Source organism: Gadus chalcogrammus, chromosome 1, assembly GCF_026213295.1.
Source record: "Gadus chalcogrammus isolate NIFS_2021 chromosome 1, NIFS_Gcha_1.0, whole genome shotgun sequence".
Taxonomy (NCBI): domain Eukaryota; kingdom Metazoa; phylum Chordata; class Actinopteri; order Gadiformes; family Gadidae; genus Gadus; species Gadus chalcogrammus.
Window position 1 is genome coordinate 17,249,345 of NC_079412.1, and position 19,615 is coordinate 17,268,959.

At 41.5% G+C, this 19,615-nt stretch overlaps 1 protein-coding gene across 1 annotated transcript; it reads left to right on the forward strand.

The window, feature by feature from the left end:
* The first annotated feature begins 209 nt into the window (after nucleotides 1-209).
* On the forward strand, nucleotides 210-17,279 carry cdh26.1 (cadherin 26, tandem duplicate 1). Its single transcript, XM_056593349.1, has 19 exons — nucleotides 210-281; nucleotides 5,750-5,812; nucleotides 5,914-6,006; nucleotides 6,211-6,372; nucleotides 7,092-7,239; nucleotides 7,936-8,108; nucleotides 8,498-8,626; nucleotides 8,731-8,916; nucleotides 9,084-9,358; nucleotides 9,460-9,605; nucleotides 9,767-9,997; nucleotides 10,086-10,310; nucleotides 10,651-10,775; nucleotides 11,129-11,203; nucleotides 12,280-12,372; nucleotides 13,830-13,916; nucleotides 14,053-14,088; nucleotides 14,216-14,281; nucleotides 15,936-17,279. The coding sequence occupies exons 1-19, from the start codon at nucleotides 225-227 to the stop codon at nucleotides 16,131-16,133; spliced, it is 2,568 nt and encodes an 855-aa protein (XP_056449324.1). The 5' UTR covers nucleotides 210-224; the 3' UTR covers nucleotides 16,134-17,279.
* The last annotated feature ends 2,336 nt before the right edge of the window (nucleotides 17,280-19,615 follow it).

Below are 19,615 nucleotides of genomic sequence, written 5' to 3' on the forward strand. Positions count from 1 at the left end.
ACACATAAACACATGTACACACACACACCCGCACGTACATACACGTGCACACACATACACACACACACACACACACACACACACACACACACACAACACACACACACACACACACACACACACACACACACACACACACCCACCCACATGCCTGACGCCTGACAAAATGAGCTGCCTCTTGTGCCTGCCGGCACAGAATGTACCTTCAGTGTACATATGCATCTATGCGGGATCACAGCAACTTTCTCACCACAATGAAGAACTCTTGCCTTTTTTTACTGGTAAGTCCAACTCTTCTTCTATTCTTAAAACCTTAAGACCAAACAAATTATACAGGGAGGTGGATAATTGAAGTGTTCTTTTGTTTAGGATACTTGAAGGTTTGGTCCGGTAAATATATAAAAACAGATTGTGAGAATTGATGATGAGGGTAATATAAGGGTTTCCTGTCCATCATGTGTCTGTGGGAGTTGGTTATTAAGTTATGATTGCCAATTAATCTAAATGAAAACAATTAAAGTTATGATTGAAAAAGCAAATGGCAAACACCAAGTTCCCTCATTCGATTTCAATTATTGATTGAAATCGTGTGAATTTGGGAGTTCAACTATATATCTTTAGTGTTATGGCTGAGGTCATTGGGACCGATTTTCTTTAATGGTCAAATGGAAAGCATTGTTATTATCTTTTTAATATTAACTCGTTGCCATTGTCAGCATCAGGATTATAAACAAAAATGTAATTGATAATATTCAATACTTAATTCAAATACTATGCAATATATTGTTAAAGTTATTTCCTCCTCATAGTAAGCATGAGTTAAACTGTGATTTGTAGACTTGTCTTAAATCCACTGTTGGTTTTTGGGAAAACAAATAATGGACCCTCTTTCAATTCAATAGTTATGTATTTAAGGAGCAATATGTTACAAATGTACCATACAAAATAATCAATTGAAAATATAAAATAAAAATTATAATATTGCGTTTGGCTTATCATAAGGCTTAATATAAGCTCATGTTTGTTCAGTTTGTCCTCAACCTGTCGACCGGTGTGAGCTTGGAGTCTGGGGAGGTGGGGGTGGGCAGACACATCGCTATCTAATATTGTGATTTTTCACTGCAGTACCAATATTAGTCCTATGGTGTCACTGATACTGTCACACGTGTGACTAAGACTTGGTTCAACGCGGGACCAATTATGACACAGCAGGCAGATGAAAGTGGAGGAAAACAGATTGATCAAACAAAACAAAAGGATGACACAAATAGATTTGGCCATAGCATTGCTCTGAAACATAGAAGATAAACATGAAAACACCATGGTGGTCTTGATGACACCGCAAGGTTGTTCTGCTGGCTAACAGCAACTCAGCGGCCATTTGAACCTATTACTTAGCTCTATACCTTTAGGTGGAGTGTTTGAACGAGCTCCCTGCCGATGTCAGGATCGCAGAGTCGCTCACCAGCTTCCGCAAAAGACTCGAAACTCACCTGGTCAGAGTTCACCTCGACTCTGCATAGCTACCCGGCCCCTTCCGGCCACCGTTGTATGTTGTACATCCTGGCATTAATGTACGCACTTATTGTACGCACTTAATCTACGTTGCAGTTATTCATAGTACTAAATTGTGTAATATCTGCAGTAGCTGCTAGCATTGCTGTACACGGGGAATGGGTTAACGTTGTGATTGTTAGTACTTGTACTTGGCTCTATGAACATCTTTACTATACTGACAGCGATATATATTGTTTCACTTCTTATGACAAATAAAGATATTGTAAGTCACTTTGGATAAAAGCATCTGCTAAATGCCCTAAATGTATAAAGGGCACCAGGTATACATGTTCTCTTTGGCCAGTAAGTAATTTGGTGAGATGTTTGTTTAAGCTATTAGGTAAAGGTGGTTATAGTGTGTTATATATGTTGATGTAAGGGGAACTGCTACAGGATATTGAAGTTAGTGACTTAGGGCTCATTTTCAACCTACCTCCCCCCTCTCTAGTGAGGGTCAGTTCTGGTAGCCTAGACGGGTAGTCTGCAAAACGGTTAGACTTTCCTGATTGATGCCGGAACCTGAAGCTGAGTGGTTGCAGTGGGTCACCGAGGCATTTTTATCCTTCATCGAGTCAATCCATGTTAGTGCCCTTTGGTCGGTTTCAAGAATGAACGTTTGTCCTCATAAATAGTAATGCAGGGATTCAAGGGCCCACTTGATGGCCAGGCAATCTCGTTCAATGGTGTAATACATTGTCTCTCTTGGTTGAAGTTAGCGACTAAGATAGAGGAAGGTAGACCAGTGCTACAAATCTTGACCAGGATGTGGCCAACTCAGTAAATGCTGTTCCCAGGTACTACTGAATATCATGTCATCTAAATAAACTGTGCTGATATATCCTTGTAAAACTTTGTCCATGAGACGTTGAAAGGTTGCAGGAACTCCCTGTGGTCCGAAAGGCATAAAAGTTTGATACCGATTTTAGTTTCTTCTGGTCATTGTGTATCCTTGGGATGGCTTCATTCTTTGGAACAAGAACTATTGGATTATTAAAATAGCTATTTGACAGCTCAATTATTCCAAGTTCATGCATGGATTTGATTCCTGGATGAGAGGATCGATAAGTCGTTCAGATACATGGTAGGCTCGTGGAAAATTATCAAGAATTATTGGTATGGTAACAGCTTGGTCAGAAAGATGTTTACTCTGATTCATCCTCCATCCTGAGATCCTGTGTGAGATTCACAGCTTTCAACTTCGGCAAGTGGAGGCTGGGATGATAAGTGGGAGAATTTGTATGCCATTGGACCAATGCGATGACTGACTGAATAAGGTCACTGAGCCTACAGTTTGTTACTAGTGGTATGTAGCAGAAGAGCAACCTTCTGACTGGGTTCCAACTCCTGCTCCCAGGCTTTTAAGTCATACCAGCTGTTCCGTTTCCCCTGGGCTTTCTGGAGATTATATCTGGCCTCTGCTCAGAAGGTCTTCAAGCCACCCCTCATTTGAGGCACATAAGAAAAACACTCTCCGGATCATTTTAATTTCCCTCTTAAGACTTCTTTAAAAGGTCAAGAGGGCATGAATGGAGAACCCATTAACCGGTTCCAACGGTGAGAACCCTGTAGAGGCCTATGGGAACTCTGGCTTAGCAAAAACAAGAAATTGTGTCCCAATATCTAGCTGTGTTGGACACAAAGTTGCTGTTATTTGGTTTTCCGGGACTTTTGTCCACTATTGAACAGCTATCTCTTAAACAAATCCTCCTTACGAATAATCACGTCATCGCACAATCTGTGTGTGAACTTCAGGAGAATATGAAAACCGCCCGGGGTGCAAAACGCATGACAGCAGACAAATCAAACGATCCCAACAGTAAAGCTTTTTCTCTTGGTGGATCGAGTCATCCTCGGGTATCGAAATTGTTGTTGGGAGTTGAAATTCATTTCAGAAGCTTTGGTTTATTTAAGTTGACACTTATTTAGGAATACCTATTTACGCTCTGATGTGGGTCTAGAAAATGGCGTACTGTCACGGTTAGCGGGTGGCAGGCAGGACCTAATAGACAGTTCAGGTAAAGGGTAATTTATTAATGCAAAACGGCAGGAACGCCGAGAACATGGGTAATGCTGGTAACACACAGGACACAACTCACCACAAACCATAATGATCCGACGGGGAACAAGGGAAAGACAAGGGCTTAAATACCAAACACAGGGCACCCAACGAGGAACAGCTGAAACACATTAGGGGAGGGAGCAGTAATCACACAGGAGGGGAACTTGACCGGACATGGGGAGAAACAAGACAGAGATACCAAAGTAAAACAGGAAACACACCAAAACAAGACAAGGAAATAGATGACACGTACATAACAAATCAGAAACAATGTCCTCCTCAATATCGGTTACATTACTCGCAGCGGCTGCCATTGTGAAGTATACCAAATCACGACCTATAAGATAGCCAGCTAGTTTATTGGCCTGTGATTCGTGTTCCTCACATTGGTCATTTGAAATTAGTCTCATTGAATTACTATTACCCGGCCCCTCTGTAATATTATAGCGGTACCACCAATCACAGAGCTGCATAGTATTTTCCTTCCCAACCACTGAGTCAGCAGCATTCTGATAGGCTGACAAGTGGCTTTTTTTGTTCTGATGTTGATTGTCAAACTATTAATTAATAAAAAATAAATGAATATCTAGAATATCTTAGGGCCTCTCTGAGGGCCTAGAAGGACCCTGACCGTTCCTCCCTGTTGTAAACCTATAATTACTCTGCATGACAAAATTTCTGCGACATAAAGGATTTTTTTATGAGGGACACTGAGTTACTAACAGATATAAATCAAAGCATTAACAGGTTGACGACAGACCAAAGTGTTTTGCTTCAGGAGAAGAGACTGCTCCCTCTGCTGCTGGACAGGGGACATACCAAAACATTGACCATTTGGGCCTTTTCATGGGACATACTATGCCCGCTGCTATCCCGACCTTGACCACCTATATGGTCCCTGCTCTGGCAGGGAACCCCTTTTACATCTGAAAGAAATCCTCCTGTGTTATATTTCCAAAGTGCTGGCTTGAATCCACTCCGAGCATCTAATTACTGGGTGGCCAGTTTAGCTGCTGTTAGTCCATCTTCAGGTTCATGTTATATTTCCACGTTTTAATGTAATTTGGTAACATTCCTAGCCTCGGTTGTAGAATTTATGATTCTGTAATTTGCTCTTATTCTTCCCCCTTTATCTTTGATATGTCTCTGATGGAGCCTCACAAATTCATACAATGGTTGAGCGAAAGTGTAGCCAGTATTTCTCCGGAGATATGTCCAATTTAGCAAGCAGTGCAACTTTAAGGTCAGAGTAAAGATTGATCGTCTGCTCCTATATTGCTGAATAGGCCTCTAGTGCCTCGCAAAAGCGAAGAGGAAAGAGGTGGCAAGATCAGACTCGCCTTGCGCTCAAAGCGAAGAAGAGCATTTTCAATGTCTTCGCCTGTAGAGAAAGGGATCGTTCTTGCCGGAACAATACCTTGGGCTGATTGTGTGTAGGGTGAGCTACTATAGGGTGTAGGGTACTAATATCTCTCTGTTTTGAAAGCCCATTGTGGAGATGTCGGGTGACGGGGATTTCCCTCTTGGTTATTTGAGCCAGGTGGGATCATGTATGTGAACTCCTATCACGACAGAGGGGAGAGCTCAGAGGGTTGGGAGAGTTCCTGAGTTCCTGAGATTTTAAACAGTTCAAATCTGTCGCACTTCTCTGATTATGATCTTCTCTTTCTTGCTTGGTTCCATTAAGAAGTTCTAATAGGCAAACTACTTTTGGTGTCAGTAGTGGGATGGCCAGCCGCAGAGGTGAAATTAATAGACCACACAAGATCAGGGAGCTTTTACGATCACAAACAGGAAGGATATCATGTATATATTGTAAATTTTAGTGTCCGGAAAGAAAAGAAAATATGAGGAAAATGGGAAATGGGGTACAAAAATAAACCCAGATCCCATACTAGACTCTCTAGAATCTAGAGTGATCGTATACCTGACAATTATACATTTACACAACAAAAACCCTGGGGCTGATTAATAATTAAACCCATTAGAAGAGAAGAAGGAACATAATAACCTAAGTTGTGTTAAGAAAACATGTTCCTAACTACTAGTGACTACATGTTTATTAAAGACAATGGCCGAAAACAGTAGTAGTTAGCCCTACCTGACTATTGATTTTTCCCAACGGATTTCAAGATCGTCATGATGATTGCAGAAGCCCCTGGTAACAACTGCCCAGAGCATAAGCGGGAAAAACGAGTATGTGACTAACATTTCAAACTCAATTTATTTCAAAAGTGTAACCTTTTACCTTTTCTACCCAAAATATAAAATAACGTGACCTTGTCTCTGGCCCACAGGATCTGTTGTTGCGTTCCAAGAGAAGGTGGGTTCTTTCCACCTTTGAACTGACAGAGGAAGATGAAGGACCATTCCCAAAAATATTCACGACGGTAACGAAAGACATTCATTCATCTTGTTTAGTTCATACATTTTTTTGTCCATCATTGATATTTGTTGATTGATGAACCTCATTGCATATTGTCCCCATGGCTGTCATAACAAGTCCTATTACAGTTACAGTCTCTACAGTCCTACAGTGAGGACTGTGAGACTGTAAAAGACTGACGTGTGTGTGTGTGCGTGTGTCTCATCAGATGTTTAATGATAAAACCAAACTGGCGAATGACATACACAAGTTTTCTATCTCTGGTAACGGTGTGACCGAAGCCCCCATGGATGTGTTCTCCATCAATGAAACATCTGGGGTGGTCATGGTCCGCAAGAAGATCGACAGAGAGACATACCCTATTTTCCATGTAAGCAAACACACTGGAATACAGAGTCTGTATTGTAGGTCAGAATGCATCATGGGATTTTTTGTTTGAGATACCCCACCATATCGAGAGGAGAGAGAGAGAGAGAGAGAGAGAGAGAGAGAGAGAGAGAGAGAGAGAGAGAGAGAGAGAGAGAGAGAGAGAGAGAGAGAGAGAGAGAGAGAGAGAGAGAGAGAGAGAGAGTGAGAGAGAGAGAGAGAGAGAGAGAGAGAGAGAGAGAGAGAGAGAGAGAGAGAGAGAGAGAGAGAGAGAGAGTTGTAGTACTGTAAAGTATTTTGTCAACATCCTTAGTCAAGCATATAATATGCTAGGCTAATGTCAACTTTGTTTAGCCACATCTCCGCATGAGAAATGCTGTGCCTTTATCATTACTACAATAGCATTCCTTGTAACCAAGCATGCTGAACTCTTCCAGTAGTATCAGCTCTTGTAGATTTGTTAACACTTCAAGTAAGATGCTATGTGTTATAAATATCATCTATTAAGCAATTTATATCAAAAGCATTATAAAGTGTGCTGCTAGAGCATTCAAGTTAACAACGATATATTTAGCATATGTACCTCTATAATATTAATAACAATTACAATCATAGCATAAATACAAAGGTAAAAAAGAGAACATCAGAGGTATTCGGGATAGACAATGTGGGGCACAAATTAATTACATGACGCATTATTTAATTTTACCCCTTTTTCCATAGATTAAATTTGATATCCTGAACAGAGAAACTGGCAAAAGTATTGACAAAACTCTGGGCTTTGATGTCAACATAATAGACATTAATGACAACCCACCTAGGTTTAAAAGTGATATCATGAGAGCCAATGTGAGGGAGACCATTCAAGAAGGTAAGCTAATTTTCAGTAGTATAACAGTATAGAGCTGTATAAGTGAGACAATGCCAGACCAATCGCAAATGCGTACCAGTCTTGAATTGGTTAATTAAACACATCTTTCTTATCAACAAAGACTTTAAGTGCATTTGTTTGTTTTTCATTTAGAGAAATTATGCATAACAGTTTCTTTAATACTGTATGGATAGCCATTCCACATCAGTGGCCGCCATCTTGGTTGTTTATGACTATTCCTCACAGTCTATTGAAACCCATCCCTTATTAGATAAATGGTTGTGATTGACCAACCAGGCCAGATCAGCTTGAAATATGTCAGAACTGGAAGGGTATTTGGAGCGTCAATAGTAAAATTCTTTGAAAAAAAGAGAGAGGAACGGGCTGGCCAGCATGTATAGATATTTTTTTCTTTATCAATCATTGGATATGACTTTATTGATTACGTTAGTTAAATCACTATTGATTAGCATTGAGTACAGCTTTATCCAGGTGTTTTCAAGCTACAGGCTGGTTGAAAAGTTACACATAGTTACCATAACATTGTGTTTTCTATCCATCTTGACCTTTGACCTTTATGTATGTATATATGTATGTATATATATACTTTTTTATTATTATGTGTCTGGATTTCAAAAGCATGAAAGGTTTCTTTGAGTGTCTTGAAACTTCTTAACACCAGATGTATTCTCAAAGGGTGGCTCCCAGTGTGGCTGGAAGTAGAAGACAAGGATGAGGCGAACACCATCAACTCTACTTTCACCGTCAGGATTTTGTCACAGGAACCCAAAGAACCGGTGCTGAAATTAGCGAATACTCCAAATTCCAAAAAGTCGCAGCTTTCCTTCGATGGGTGCTTTGACTATGATGTGAGGCTTCCCTGGGAATAAAAAAAAGAAAACCAACAACACGCACACACACACACACACACACACACACACACACACACACACACACACACACACACACACACACACACACACACACACACACACACACACACACACACACACACACACACACACACACACACACACACACACACACACGCGCGCACACACACATACACACACTAATACACAAATTCTCCATCTGTGATCAATAAAGTATGATATTTTCTCATCCCCTTATCTTACACACACAGATATGCATGCTCACACACACAAATTCAGCACGCATTGACACACGCATGCACACACACACAAACACCCACAAAGGAATAACAATAGAACAACTTTGATAAAGTGTTATTTTACAGAAAGTGAAGAAGTACAAGGTCATTGTTGAGGCGAAAGACCATGGGAAGCCACCCCTCTCCTCCACTGCTGTGATCCATCTGGGTATTATGGACGGCAACAGTCATCTTCCCAGATTCAAAGAGAGAGAGGTAAAGATTGTAGATAACTTAATCTTAAGGCCGATGAAGGGCCTAAGCTAAGCTGAACTAATTTTAACGTGCCATCCCGTTACATGTACCACCTGCACATCCAGTACAAAGGGCAGGTTATGGAGATGGAGACCAACAAGGAGGTTCTGCGTGTGGGAGTTGAAGATAAAGACACCCCTAATACCGCCGCCTGGAGGGCCAAGTATTTCTTCGTCAAAGGGAATGAAGACAAAATCTATGATATTACCACTGATCCGTTAACCAACGAGGGCATCCTCACGGTGGTCAAGGTACACTTTGGTTTACCACAGTCGTCAAAGAACATAGTAACAGCAAGCCAGAACATTTGTGCAACCTAACTCGGAGCTTTGCAGCACTTTGATTCAGCCATCAGTAGAACCTAGCCTGACTGAGATAGACATAGCAATTCATTAAATCTTCTATACCATTTCTACAGGGCAGGGATTTTGAAAGGACAACCAACAGCACCCTGCAGATCGGAGTGGAGAACGAGGAGGAACTGTTTGTTTGTGCGTCTAAGAAGCCCGGATACAAAATAGTCACCCCCAAAACGGACATCATCAACATCACCGTGAAGGTCATCGATGTCAACGACCCCCCTAAATTTGTCAAGAAGTTGACGGACGTGTATCAGAGAGAGGAGGATGAACCCGGGCAAAAACTGTTCGAACCAGAGATCAGTGATGACGATTCGGACGTAGACCAAATCCGGTGGGTGGCTCTTCACGCCAGATTATTTGACACAGAAACAACCTCTCTCTCTTTCCCTTCGTCTTTCTGACTCTCTACCCGTCCCCATGTTGTCTAACCAGGTATACAATAATTGAAGACCTCGCAGGCTGGGCCAGCATCGACCCCAAGACGGGCATAGTCCATGCAGTTAAGAAGATGGACCGAGAGTCGCCGTTTGTTGACAAAGACAACGTTTACAAAATCGTAGTCGCTGCCATAGACAACGGTATGAGATACACGAGACGGTTCGCCACGTAGACAAATACACACTACAATGTGTGTACACATTTAGATATACACCTAGGTAAACTGCAACATGTAATAAAAACATACATCAATGCACACGGTGGATAAAACAGTAAAAAAAGAAAATCTTTGGACTTCTAGGGGAGCCCCCGGCCACTGCCAGCAGCACTATCCTGGTCCACCTGAGGGACATCAACGACAACCTCCCAGGGCTGGTCAACAACAGCGGGGTGATGTGCGTTAACAAGGTCAACACGCTGACGGTTTACGCTTTTGATTCAGACTTGCCTCCATTCAGCGGACCATTCTCCTTCTCTCTGGGGTCGGAAGACAAGGAACTGAAGAAGAATTGGAAAATTGACCCTGCCACTGGTAAATTACTTTAATTTACTTTAGATTAAAGTTTGAAATTTCAATTTCAATGCAAACATTTCTTCTTGTTTCTCTTGGCCGTCTTCAGGGGAGGAAGCGGGGCTGGTAATGCTGAAGAGCCTGCCCTACGGCAACTACTCTATCCCGCTGGTCATCAAGGACCAGCAGGGCGGGGGAGGGGCGGAGGACGTGGTGATAGCGGTGGTCATTTGCGACTGCGGCGGAGGGGACACATGCCGCGGGAAGCTGCCGGCCTCGACCAACGTCGGCCCGTCAGTCATCGGACTCGCATGCGGTGCACTGTTACTCTTTCGTATGTCTCCTCATCTATTTTTATTCTTTTTTTTTTTCTGCTGCAGCTTTTTGTGCAGTTTTAATAACGACAAATACAATTCCGATTACTTTATTGATCCTTCGGAAATTTGCTTTATTTACAATTCCTCTGCTCGAAATATTAGAAATAAATTCAACATATATGAACAAAATACAACCCAAAAACCAAACACAACAAAATATGAAAAATGAAAAATTTTATGTTTGTATGTTTTGGCTCTGGATATGTACAGAACAGAACTGGGCTGTATGGGGACAAATTGCAAAAAATTACAAACCAACCCTATATATTGTCTCACCCCAATGGAACACATTTGCAGTGCTGCTGCTGCTCCTCTTCACGTGTGAATGCGGCAACAAGTTCCAGAGCATCACAATCTCCCAGAGTGAAGGCAACCAGTCGCTCATTATGTACAACGAGGAGGGAGGGGGCTCTGCTTGCAAGGTCTGTGTGTGTGTGTGTGTGTGTGTGTGTGTGTGTGTGTGTGTGTGTGTGTGTGTGTGTGTGTGTGTGTGTGTGTGTGTGTGTGTGTGTGTGTGTGTGTGTGTGTGTGTGTGTGTGTGTGTGTGTGTGTGTGTGCTTGACTGTGTCTGCATGAGGGTGTGTTTGGATTTGAAAAAATAAATGGACAGGATTTGAGTGCCGGTTTTGTGTTTCAGTAAATATTGCATAATGATACTTCAATAGTGAATATATATTAAGTGAAAGATAAATATAACTGACTTTCCACAACAACCTCTTCCTCCTCCTGCCCCCCAATCCCCCCCTCCCCCCCTGTCCCACCCACACACATGCAGATGGAGCCCACCTTCCACCTCACCCACATCAGCAGCCTGACAGTGACAGAGGGGCAGAAGCTGGAAAGAGCGCAGGTACACAGAACCCCCCCCCCCCTCTTACACACACACACACACACACACACACACACACACACACACACACACACACACACACACACACACACACACACACACACACACACACACACACACACACACACACACACACACACACACACACACACACCACAATCCCATCCCTTATTGCAACAAGCCTTCTCAGGCCACTTTACCTGGGGTATCAGAGGGAACTCACAGCAGGCGTGTCTTTGTGTGCACACACACACACCACCCGCAGGGCTCACACAGCCTTAAAAAGACCTATAGGGAGAGACTAGGCAGGGCTGAGGGCCTTACACAGACCTATAGGGAGACTAAGCAGGGCTGAGGGCCTTACACAGACCTATAGGGAGACTAAGCAGGGCTGAGGGCCTTACACAGACCTATAGGGAGTGGCAGGCTACAGCTTTAATCCCACGTCCAACGTGTAAATCCACGTCAGTCATTGCTACGTCTACACACGAATGACGGAAGGGTTACCAATATTGATTTTGTTTGGCTTGACTAATGTCATGCATTGGTTGCGTTGTATTTTTGGGCTTTTCTTCATCAATCTCTTGCTGCCAGCGAGGGCTTATGAGCTTAGCAGATCAAGCATGAATTATTTGTATGAAATGACAGTTTATTGGGGATGTGCGGATCATCTAGGGTCAGGTGATGGTGAAACTCAACATCGGAGTTCGCTTTCTCTCTCGACAATAGAGAAAAAGTAGAGAGACATGGTTGCAATGCCGATGGAAAGGGTTGAAACAACATATTCTTCTATGCCCCATGCTCAAAACACTACGGGTCACAGACCATAACTATTAAAACACAACTAAGTAGATTTGATGTCACCACTGATCCGTTGACCAACGAGGGCATCCTCACGGTGGTCAAGGTACACTTTGGTTTTCCACAGTCGTCAAAGGACAGTGACAGCAAGCCAGCACATTTGTGCAACATTTGATGCCTTTTCAGCTATTATGTATTGTCGCTTGAAGAAGAAACAAAGATCTTTGAAGTCGGTTGTGAGTGAAGGCTCCTTTCTGATTCTTCTGCTCCCTCAGATGTCACAGATGTCTCAGATGTCTCAGATGTCTCAGATGTACGAGACAACCACCGAGGAGGCAGACTACTACCAGAGCTCCGCACCCAGGATGGTAATACCCTTTTGTTTCACCAAACAAACAAGAATATACATCACACTGAAACAAATCACGAAACCAGTGTTGCTGGTTAACTGTACCTTTGTGCAGGGACGTGCACAGGGGGGGTTGCTCAGGTTGCTTGGGCAACTGCCCATATGCCCTCCTCGACTCAGGTTGCCCTTCCGAGGAAAAAAAAAAAAAAGATTTTTTTTTTTTAATCATTTAATAGATGCAGAATTTCATGTAGGCCTATAAAAATCGCCACTCGAAACATTTAATAAAGTATCCGTTGCCTCATTCAATTCCGTTCGGGCACTGAGAGTGAAAGTCAGTAGGGGGAGGGCAAACTCTGCCGCGCGGCAACAGCCGCTTTTGCCGCCGCCCCTCTGCCGCCCTTCCCCCATTGAAATTAATGGAGGCGGCGAGTTGCCGCGCGGGCGCGGCGTGTGAGCAGCGCTGCACGCGACCGGAACACCGGCACCTGTGAGACGACTGCCTTGATGTTCTCGGAAAAGGTGAATTTGAGATGTATAACAAACAAACAATCATCATCACGTTTTATGAAATGAATTACAATCTTCATAAATCCAGGCTCAGTTTGCCACGTAACGTTTAGCCTAAATAATCAGACAGCTAGCTAGCTTGCAGACAAGCAGCCCGTTATCACATAGTCTAGACTCTACACATTCTTAGGCAAACTAAACTACATGTCTGCTGATAGTTAGTTTCTAACATTTCCTTTTAACAAGAAGAATAAATGATGGAAGTAATACATCACATGAATTCTTTCATTCAAAATGGTTCATGCCTAAATCTTATCACTATTTTGGGTAGCCTATTGTTTGTTATTTTTAAGTGAAGCCGAAATGCCCAGTGAAAAGAGGAGGATTCAGGAGAGAGAGAGAGACAACTAAAGGAGGCAGCTAAGAGGGCACATTACTACAGGGTAGTGATGTGCTCCGAAAAAAATCCGAAATCAGTGTGGTCAAGAGCGGCTGTCTGACCTCCTCCTGCTGTCCATAGAGAAGGACATACCAATCGACAAAGAAGAGGTTCTGAAGGCTTCTCTTTTGAAGCTTTGCATTTTTAAAATGTCAATTTGGAGAAACTTATCAGTGACTTGATAGGATGTTGTTTAATTATGTTTGTGTTCATGTTATGTTCTTCTTCTTCAAGTCATGTTTTTCTGCATTATCGTTAGTAGTAGTTATTTCAGTGTTTTACTTATTTGTAATTATATATTAATAAAGACCCTGTTATTCTCAGTACTTCATATAGCCTGCAAGTTTTTTTTTGGGGGGGGGGGGGGGGGGGGGGGTGCCCTTTTTTCAGGTCAGAGCAACTGCCCCTCAAAATTCCTGTGCACGTCCCTGCCTTTGTGTCATTGCTGGATTGTTGTCAAGTACAGTTCTAACACACCCATAACCCCCCACACAACCGCAACCCCCAAACCCCTTTCAACCCCCCAGGTAAACCTCTTCCGAGGTCTGGGACAGGGGCAGCAGCGTAATGGAGACCCAAGGGAGTCTCACAGGAGCAATGGCGGTCGGAGCATGGTAGGCGCTTGCAGTGTCTTTTATGTCCACAGGAGTGCGCTATACCCTTTCTTGAAGTCATCCATTAGGACGAGATCCTTAAAAATATGATGACCTTCGTAACAGTTTTCAAATCAAGATTTCTACTTACTTTCAGTCCTCGACTTGGAATTCCAGGATGATGTCCGCCAGGGTAAGTTGCGTTCACTAATGCTGGTACTTAAGTGCCTGCTTCTTATTGCTTTTTCTTAGTTCTTTTTCTTGTTCTTAAAAACCTTATAAATTCTGATCACAATTCTGTCCATCCCTCTTTTTTTAAGAGTGTTTCACGCAAACAGGCCTCCACCCTGCTCTCGGATCAGCTCATCGCAGAACACATAGACACCGTAAGTTATATTTACCAATGCCCAGTGGTGCTATAATCCTATATTTCTAACTTGTTATGTTGCACTAAATCGCCAATTCTAGGCTAGTTTTGTTTAGTTTGGCCTTAGTAATTGTTTTAGTGTATACTACACGTGAACACTCAAAAAATAAACAAGATAACACTTTTTGCCAGGTTTTATTGTTTTCATCAGCGGTTTATTTGTTTGTTTAAAGTTTAAACTTGAAGTTGAAGGTTTGTTTGCTTAATAGGTTAATTATACATGTATTAACTATAATAATAGCCTAAATATACACTCATGGGCAGTGCTCACCCTTCCTAGACAATCACACCACTGAAATCACTAACAAAACATGCTTATAAAAAGGCAAATAAATGACATTATATGGATGAGTGAACCAGGCATATAAATGGTGCTGGCCATGTGCTGTAAAACGTGTTTTACATTTCATAGTAAATGCCCCTGATGGTTGTCCTTATTGACCTGGAAATCTCAGGAAGATGCACTCTTCCATTCTCATGCACAGCATGTGTTTCAAAAATGTATGGTCTGCCATAAAGGGGATTATCGTTTGTCTTTTATGGGTGTTTTTGCACCTTTAAATAAAAAAAACGGATGGAAAGGACTAGATTTGTTATAAATCAGGGCATAGAGCAGGCCCATTAAGGCAGGGTCATAATTGCTGAAGAGATAATATCCTTTTTTAGATAGAATCCCTGAGTAAATCATGCTACTTACACGTTTCCAAATATAGTTCTTAACCAGGCTAAAAGGTCTCATTTTATAATACTGTTCAGTCATACAGTATATTATAAGCCTTTAGTTAATTATTTACTAATCTTGAAAATAACATACATTTACCAGCTTTACTAGTTAATGATGAACTAATCATTCAACAAAACACTCATATACAGTTATATATTATTAAGGATATGTTAAAGGCCCATATTTGACCACATTCAGATGTGGTGTTGATTGTCTATTATAAAACAATGTCAAAATCATCCTAGTGACAATCCCAAGTGGGAGTGTCCCCTATATGATGGTACGCAGTACGCACAGTACTATCCACTGAAGATGCTGGAAACCTGACCTATCCACCATATATAAGTTCAATCAATCAATAACAAACGGGTTATCAATGACAAATGACTGAACTTTATTACCGGATATTAGACACATGCCAACATAATACACATCACAAACAATGCTTTAGCTAGTTTTACCTATAATAAAGTAAATATCATGCCTGATTCAGCTTATTTGCATACAATTGTGATTATGTGGTAACTTAAAACATTAACGACACGCCTTTGCTAATTAAAGACACAAGGCTATGTACTGGCACGTTATGACATTGTAATCCAGATGAAAGCAACTGTAGGAACCGGATTTTGGCAGACTTTTTGACATGGCGCCTGTCACTAGTGGCAGTCAGACACAGAGGCCTCTCCCTCTCATGGCCCCCTTAACCTCCATCCCCTTTCCCGCTCATTACCATGCCGCTGTCTGTCGTGGCTTACCGACCGACCGTGGGCTCCTTTCTCTAATACAAGAGGAGACAAGTGCTAACGGATTTGGAGACCCTAGTATTTATTTAGAAGTTGCTTTGAAGGACGCCTCTGAGATGCCCTCTTGTTGGTTGATCCTACAGAAGCTGTATGAGCTAGGGGAGGTGCCTGGGGACTACCCGATGTACAGGCCCACTGTGTTCACCCACGAGGGCCAAGGCAGCCGGGCTCAGTCGCTGGACAACCTGTCACTGGACCTGGGGGACGACCTTGAGTTTCTCAGCGATCTGGGCCCCAAATTCAAGACCCTGGGAGGCCTCTGTGACAAGAACTTAAAGTAGAAGAACATACAACTTTGATATGTCTGTCAAAGAAAATGTGGCCTTTGATGCAGCTTTTGGAAAACAGGGATCATCACTTTGTCACCTTGAAAGGAGAAGCAAAGGAAAATAGAATATTGTGATGATATTGTACTGCACATTTCTTTGATTATACTTTGTATATATATATATAAATATACATATATATATATATGTATGTTTCTCGGGATATTGTATATATATATATATATATATATATATATATATATATACACGCTTACGAGCGGGTTATGCTTCTTCGGGCACTTATAGTATAAAGTCATGGTGTGTGCTGCATTTCATTTACAAAATCTCACATTATATCCCACATACACAACAACGTTTCAAAAGAAATATAACAAAGTTTGCGTGGGTCGTAACTTCAGGATAACACCCCCCCTCCCCCCAACTCAGCCCAAATCTCATTGTGTCCCAAATTAGGCTGAAACCGGGGGATCACTTACACTTTATCAACGTCCATGGCCCACATGCACTTAAGAAGTCTGGATGGTGGTATTTAAAAGAATGTTACATGTGTTTACTTTGCTTTTCGGATGGTATCAGTTAAGCTCTGCAATGTTTTCTTATTTTTTTTTTTCATTATGCAAATATTTTGATGATTGGTTTGATCTTAAATTCAACTTACTTGTAGGTTTTACAGGTTGTTGTACTGACCTGTTTTTTTCTTTATGTTTATGATAATGCTCCCTCCAGTAAGTACACTGTAAAACCTAACAGTACATCTTACTAAAATAACTAAGTAGACGTAACTTAAATCTCAAAAATCGTTGGGGTTACTCATTCACCTGAATGAACAGAACCTAAGAATCAATAATTGATATAATAACTCTTTTGTTTTGAGTGCTGCTCAAATATGGAACATTTTAAGTCTAACTTATTTATTCCAGTGTGTTCCATTGACTTATTTAACTTAAATGTAGCTATATCATTTTCATTAGACTATATAAGCTACACTTTGTGTAATTAGTTTTTATTGCTATCTCTATTATTTATAATCATTTCTGATGATTATGCAATGCCCAATTAAAACAAATAATTACTGTGACATAATTTCAATGATCACAGTGTAAAGATTTAAAGTTAATCACAGAATATTGGCATAAATAAATAAGCTACACACATTTTCGTTCAACTTTTTTTGATTGTGTCTCAAACAGCTTGTGTGTCTTTTAACAGGCGCTAGCTCTTTATATTTGGGAAACCCATTTATCAAAAACGGCTGAATCCGAATACTCATACTTGACTACTATATAGTATGCATTTTGCAGTACGCCAAAAAGTATAGCGCGTCGGAATGCTCAGTAGCCTACGCATTGTGTAGAAGACGTTTCCGAATGCGTGCTACCGCCAAAGTAAACCACGGAGTTCACTACGCTATCCCACAATGCAACCGGAGTCTAGTAACGAACGAAGAAGAGATGGCTGACCCGACACCAACAGAAAGACGTCGTAGAAAGAGAACACCGATGCTAAAGAGATGGCATGTTTAAAAATAATAATAATTAGTAAAGCTGTTTAAATGACTACTTGAAATGACCATGGAAATGTTATGAATGTTCAGCATTCAGCTTAATAAATAATGTGGCGACTCCTACCCCCGGGGAGTCTGGGTATTCATAATGTTTGGGGAAAAGGGGTTTTATTGTCTTTTTATAACTTGATGTGTTATTAGGTTAAGTGGAGTTAACGGGTTTGGGTTCTTTATTGTTTGTGTGTTAATTGTGATGTGTGTGATCGGGACCATTAGTGAGAGTGTTGTGTGTGTTGGTCAGTGTTGCCGTGTTTTCTGTTGTGTGTCTATGTTTGAATATAGCCAGCTCTCGTGGTCGTGCGGTGCACTAAGGCACGAGAGTTGCGCCGCCATTTAAACTTGGGCTCCCGTCTCGTCCTTCCCGCGCTGCTCGCCACAGTAATTTAAGTTGGATCAGAGATTGGTGAATCCATTGTGTTCATTTAACTTGATTGGTTTAAGGCAATCGGTTTCCTCAAATTAATTGAGTAGACGAAATGTAATTTTAAGTTGTTGCAACTAGAATGTAATAAGTTACATGAACACATGTTATATACGTTGAATGAATTGCTGCATTTAAGTGTAAAAAGCTAATTCTTTACATTTCACCTCAGTAAATGGAATTAGTAATGCTAACTCATAATACACATGTCACAATAACTCTAGCTATAAGAGTTATCTTTACTTACATAAAATAATTGCTGGTACTTAATTTATTTGAGTTAGTAAACTTAAATAGTTCAAGGCAATCGGTTTCCTCAAATAGTTTAAGTTCAACTAACTTGTCAGGTTTTACAGTGTAACTCAAAAAACGTTTAGCTACTTGTATCAACCTGTACAGACCTTTTGTGTGCGGAAAGATGTACACTGGGCATATCTTGAAAGAACTAGCGTGATTAAATTAAGATTTGCATATAAGACTCCCTCAACATTGCAGTTGAGGGAGAGGTTGGGCTTTGGGGAGTTGTGCTGGCATGAAAACCAAGTCAAGTGTGATTTGACATGGAAAGGTTGGTTAGGCCTATTTAGTAATTGCTACACGTGAACCACCTAGTTAGTAGAACCTCTTTGTAGTAGAAGTAAAAGTAGTAGCTTATGTTAACGTGTCGGTATAGATGTGAGTAAGATCACAATTAGGTCCTAATAATTTATAGTACATGCTACACGTGTACCTCCTAAAGTGGCGCAATTTGATTGGTTCGCTTTCTCGGGATATTGTAGCCTGGCCAGACCATGTTTAATCGTACATTGCACGTTCGACTTGGGAAGCTGCTGTCATTTTCTTCAGCAGAAGAGACGTGATCAATGGGCCTAGTTCAAAAGACTCTGTCTGTACGCAATTGGCTGCTTGCCGTCGCTTTCCTGTCGTCTTTGCGTGCCAAGGGGAAAAGCCAGCTTGGTGATAGGCTCCCGCAAAAACGTATCGAACCTAGAAAGAAATGTATTGCTCGTCTTGTCTAGACCCGTCTGCAGGGCAAACTAAAATCGCTGGCAAAATGGGCGGGGCTACCCAGTCTAGGGATATTGGGCAATATGTACACTGGGCATTTCTTGAAAGAACTAGCGTGATTAAATTAAGATTTACATGTAAGACTCACTCCCTCAACATTGCAGTTGAGGGAGAGGTTGGGCTTTGGGGAGTTGTGCTGGCATGAAAACCAAGTCAAGTGTGATTTGACATGGAAAGGTTATAGGCCTATTTAGTAATTGCTACACGTGAACCACCTAGTAGAACATCTTTGTAGTAGAAGTAAAAGTAGTAGCTTATGTTAACGTGTCGGTATAGGTGTGAGTAAGATCACAATTAGGTCCTACTAATTTATAGTACATGCTACACGTGTAGGCCTACCTCCTAAAGTGGCGCAATTTGATTGGTTCGCTTTCTCAGGATATTGTAGCCTGGCCAGACCATGTTTAATCGTACATTGCACAT

What these genes read in the sequence shown, in the direction of transcription:
- cdh26.1 (XM_056593349.1), top strand. Translation starts at nt 225, where the DNA reads ATGCGGGATCACAGCAACTTTCTCACCACAATGAAGAACTCTTGCCTT. An exon ending in GAGGGAGACCATTCAAGAAG is followed by an intron (nt 7,240 to 7,935) that starts GTAAGCTAATTT and finishes GTATTCTCAAAG; the next exon opens with GGTGGCTCCCAGTGTGGCTG. An exon ending in ATGGGTGCTTTGACTATGAT is followed by an intron (nt 8,109 to 8,497) that starts GTGAGGCTTCCC and finishes GTTATTTTACAG; the next exon opens with AAAGTGAAGAAGTACAAGGT.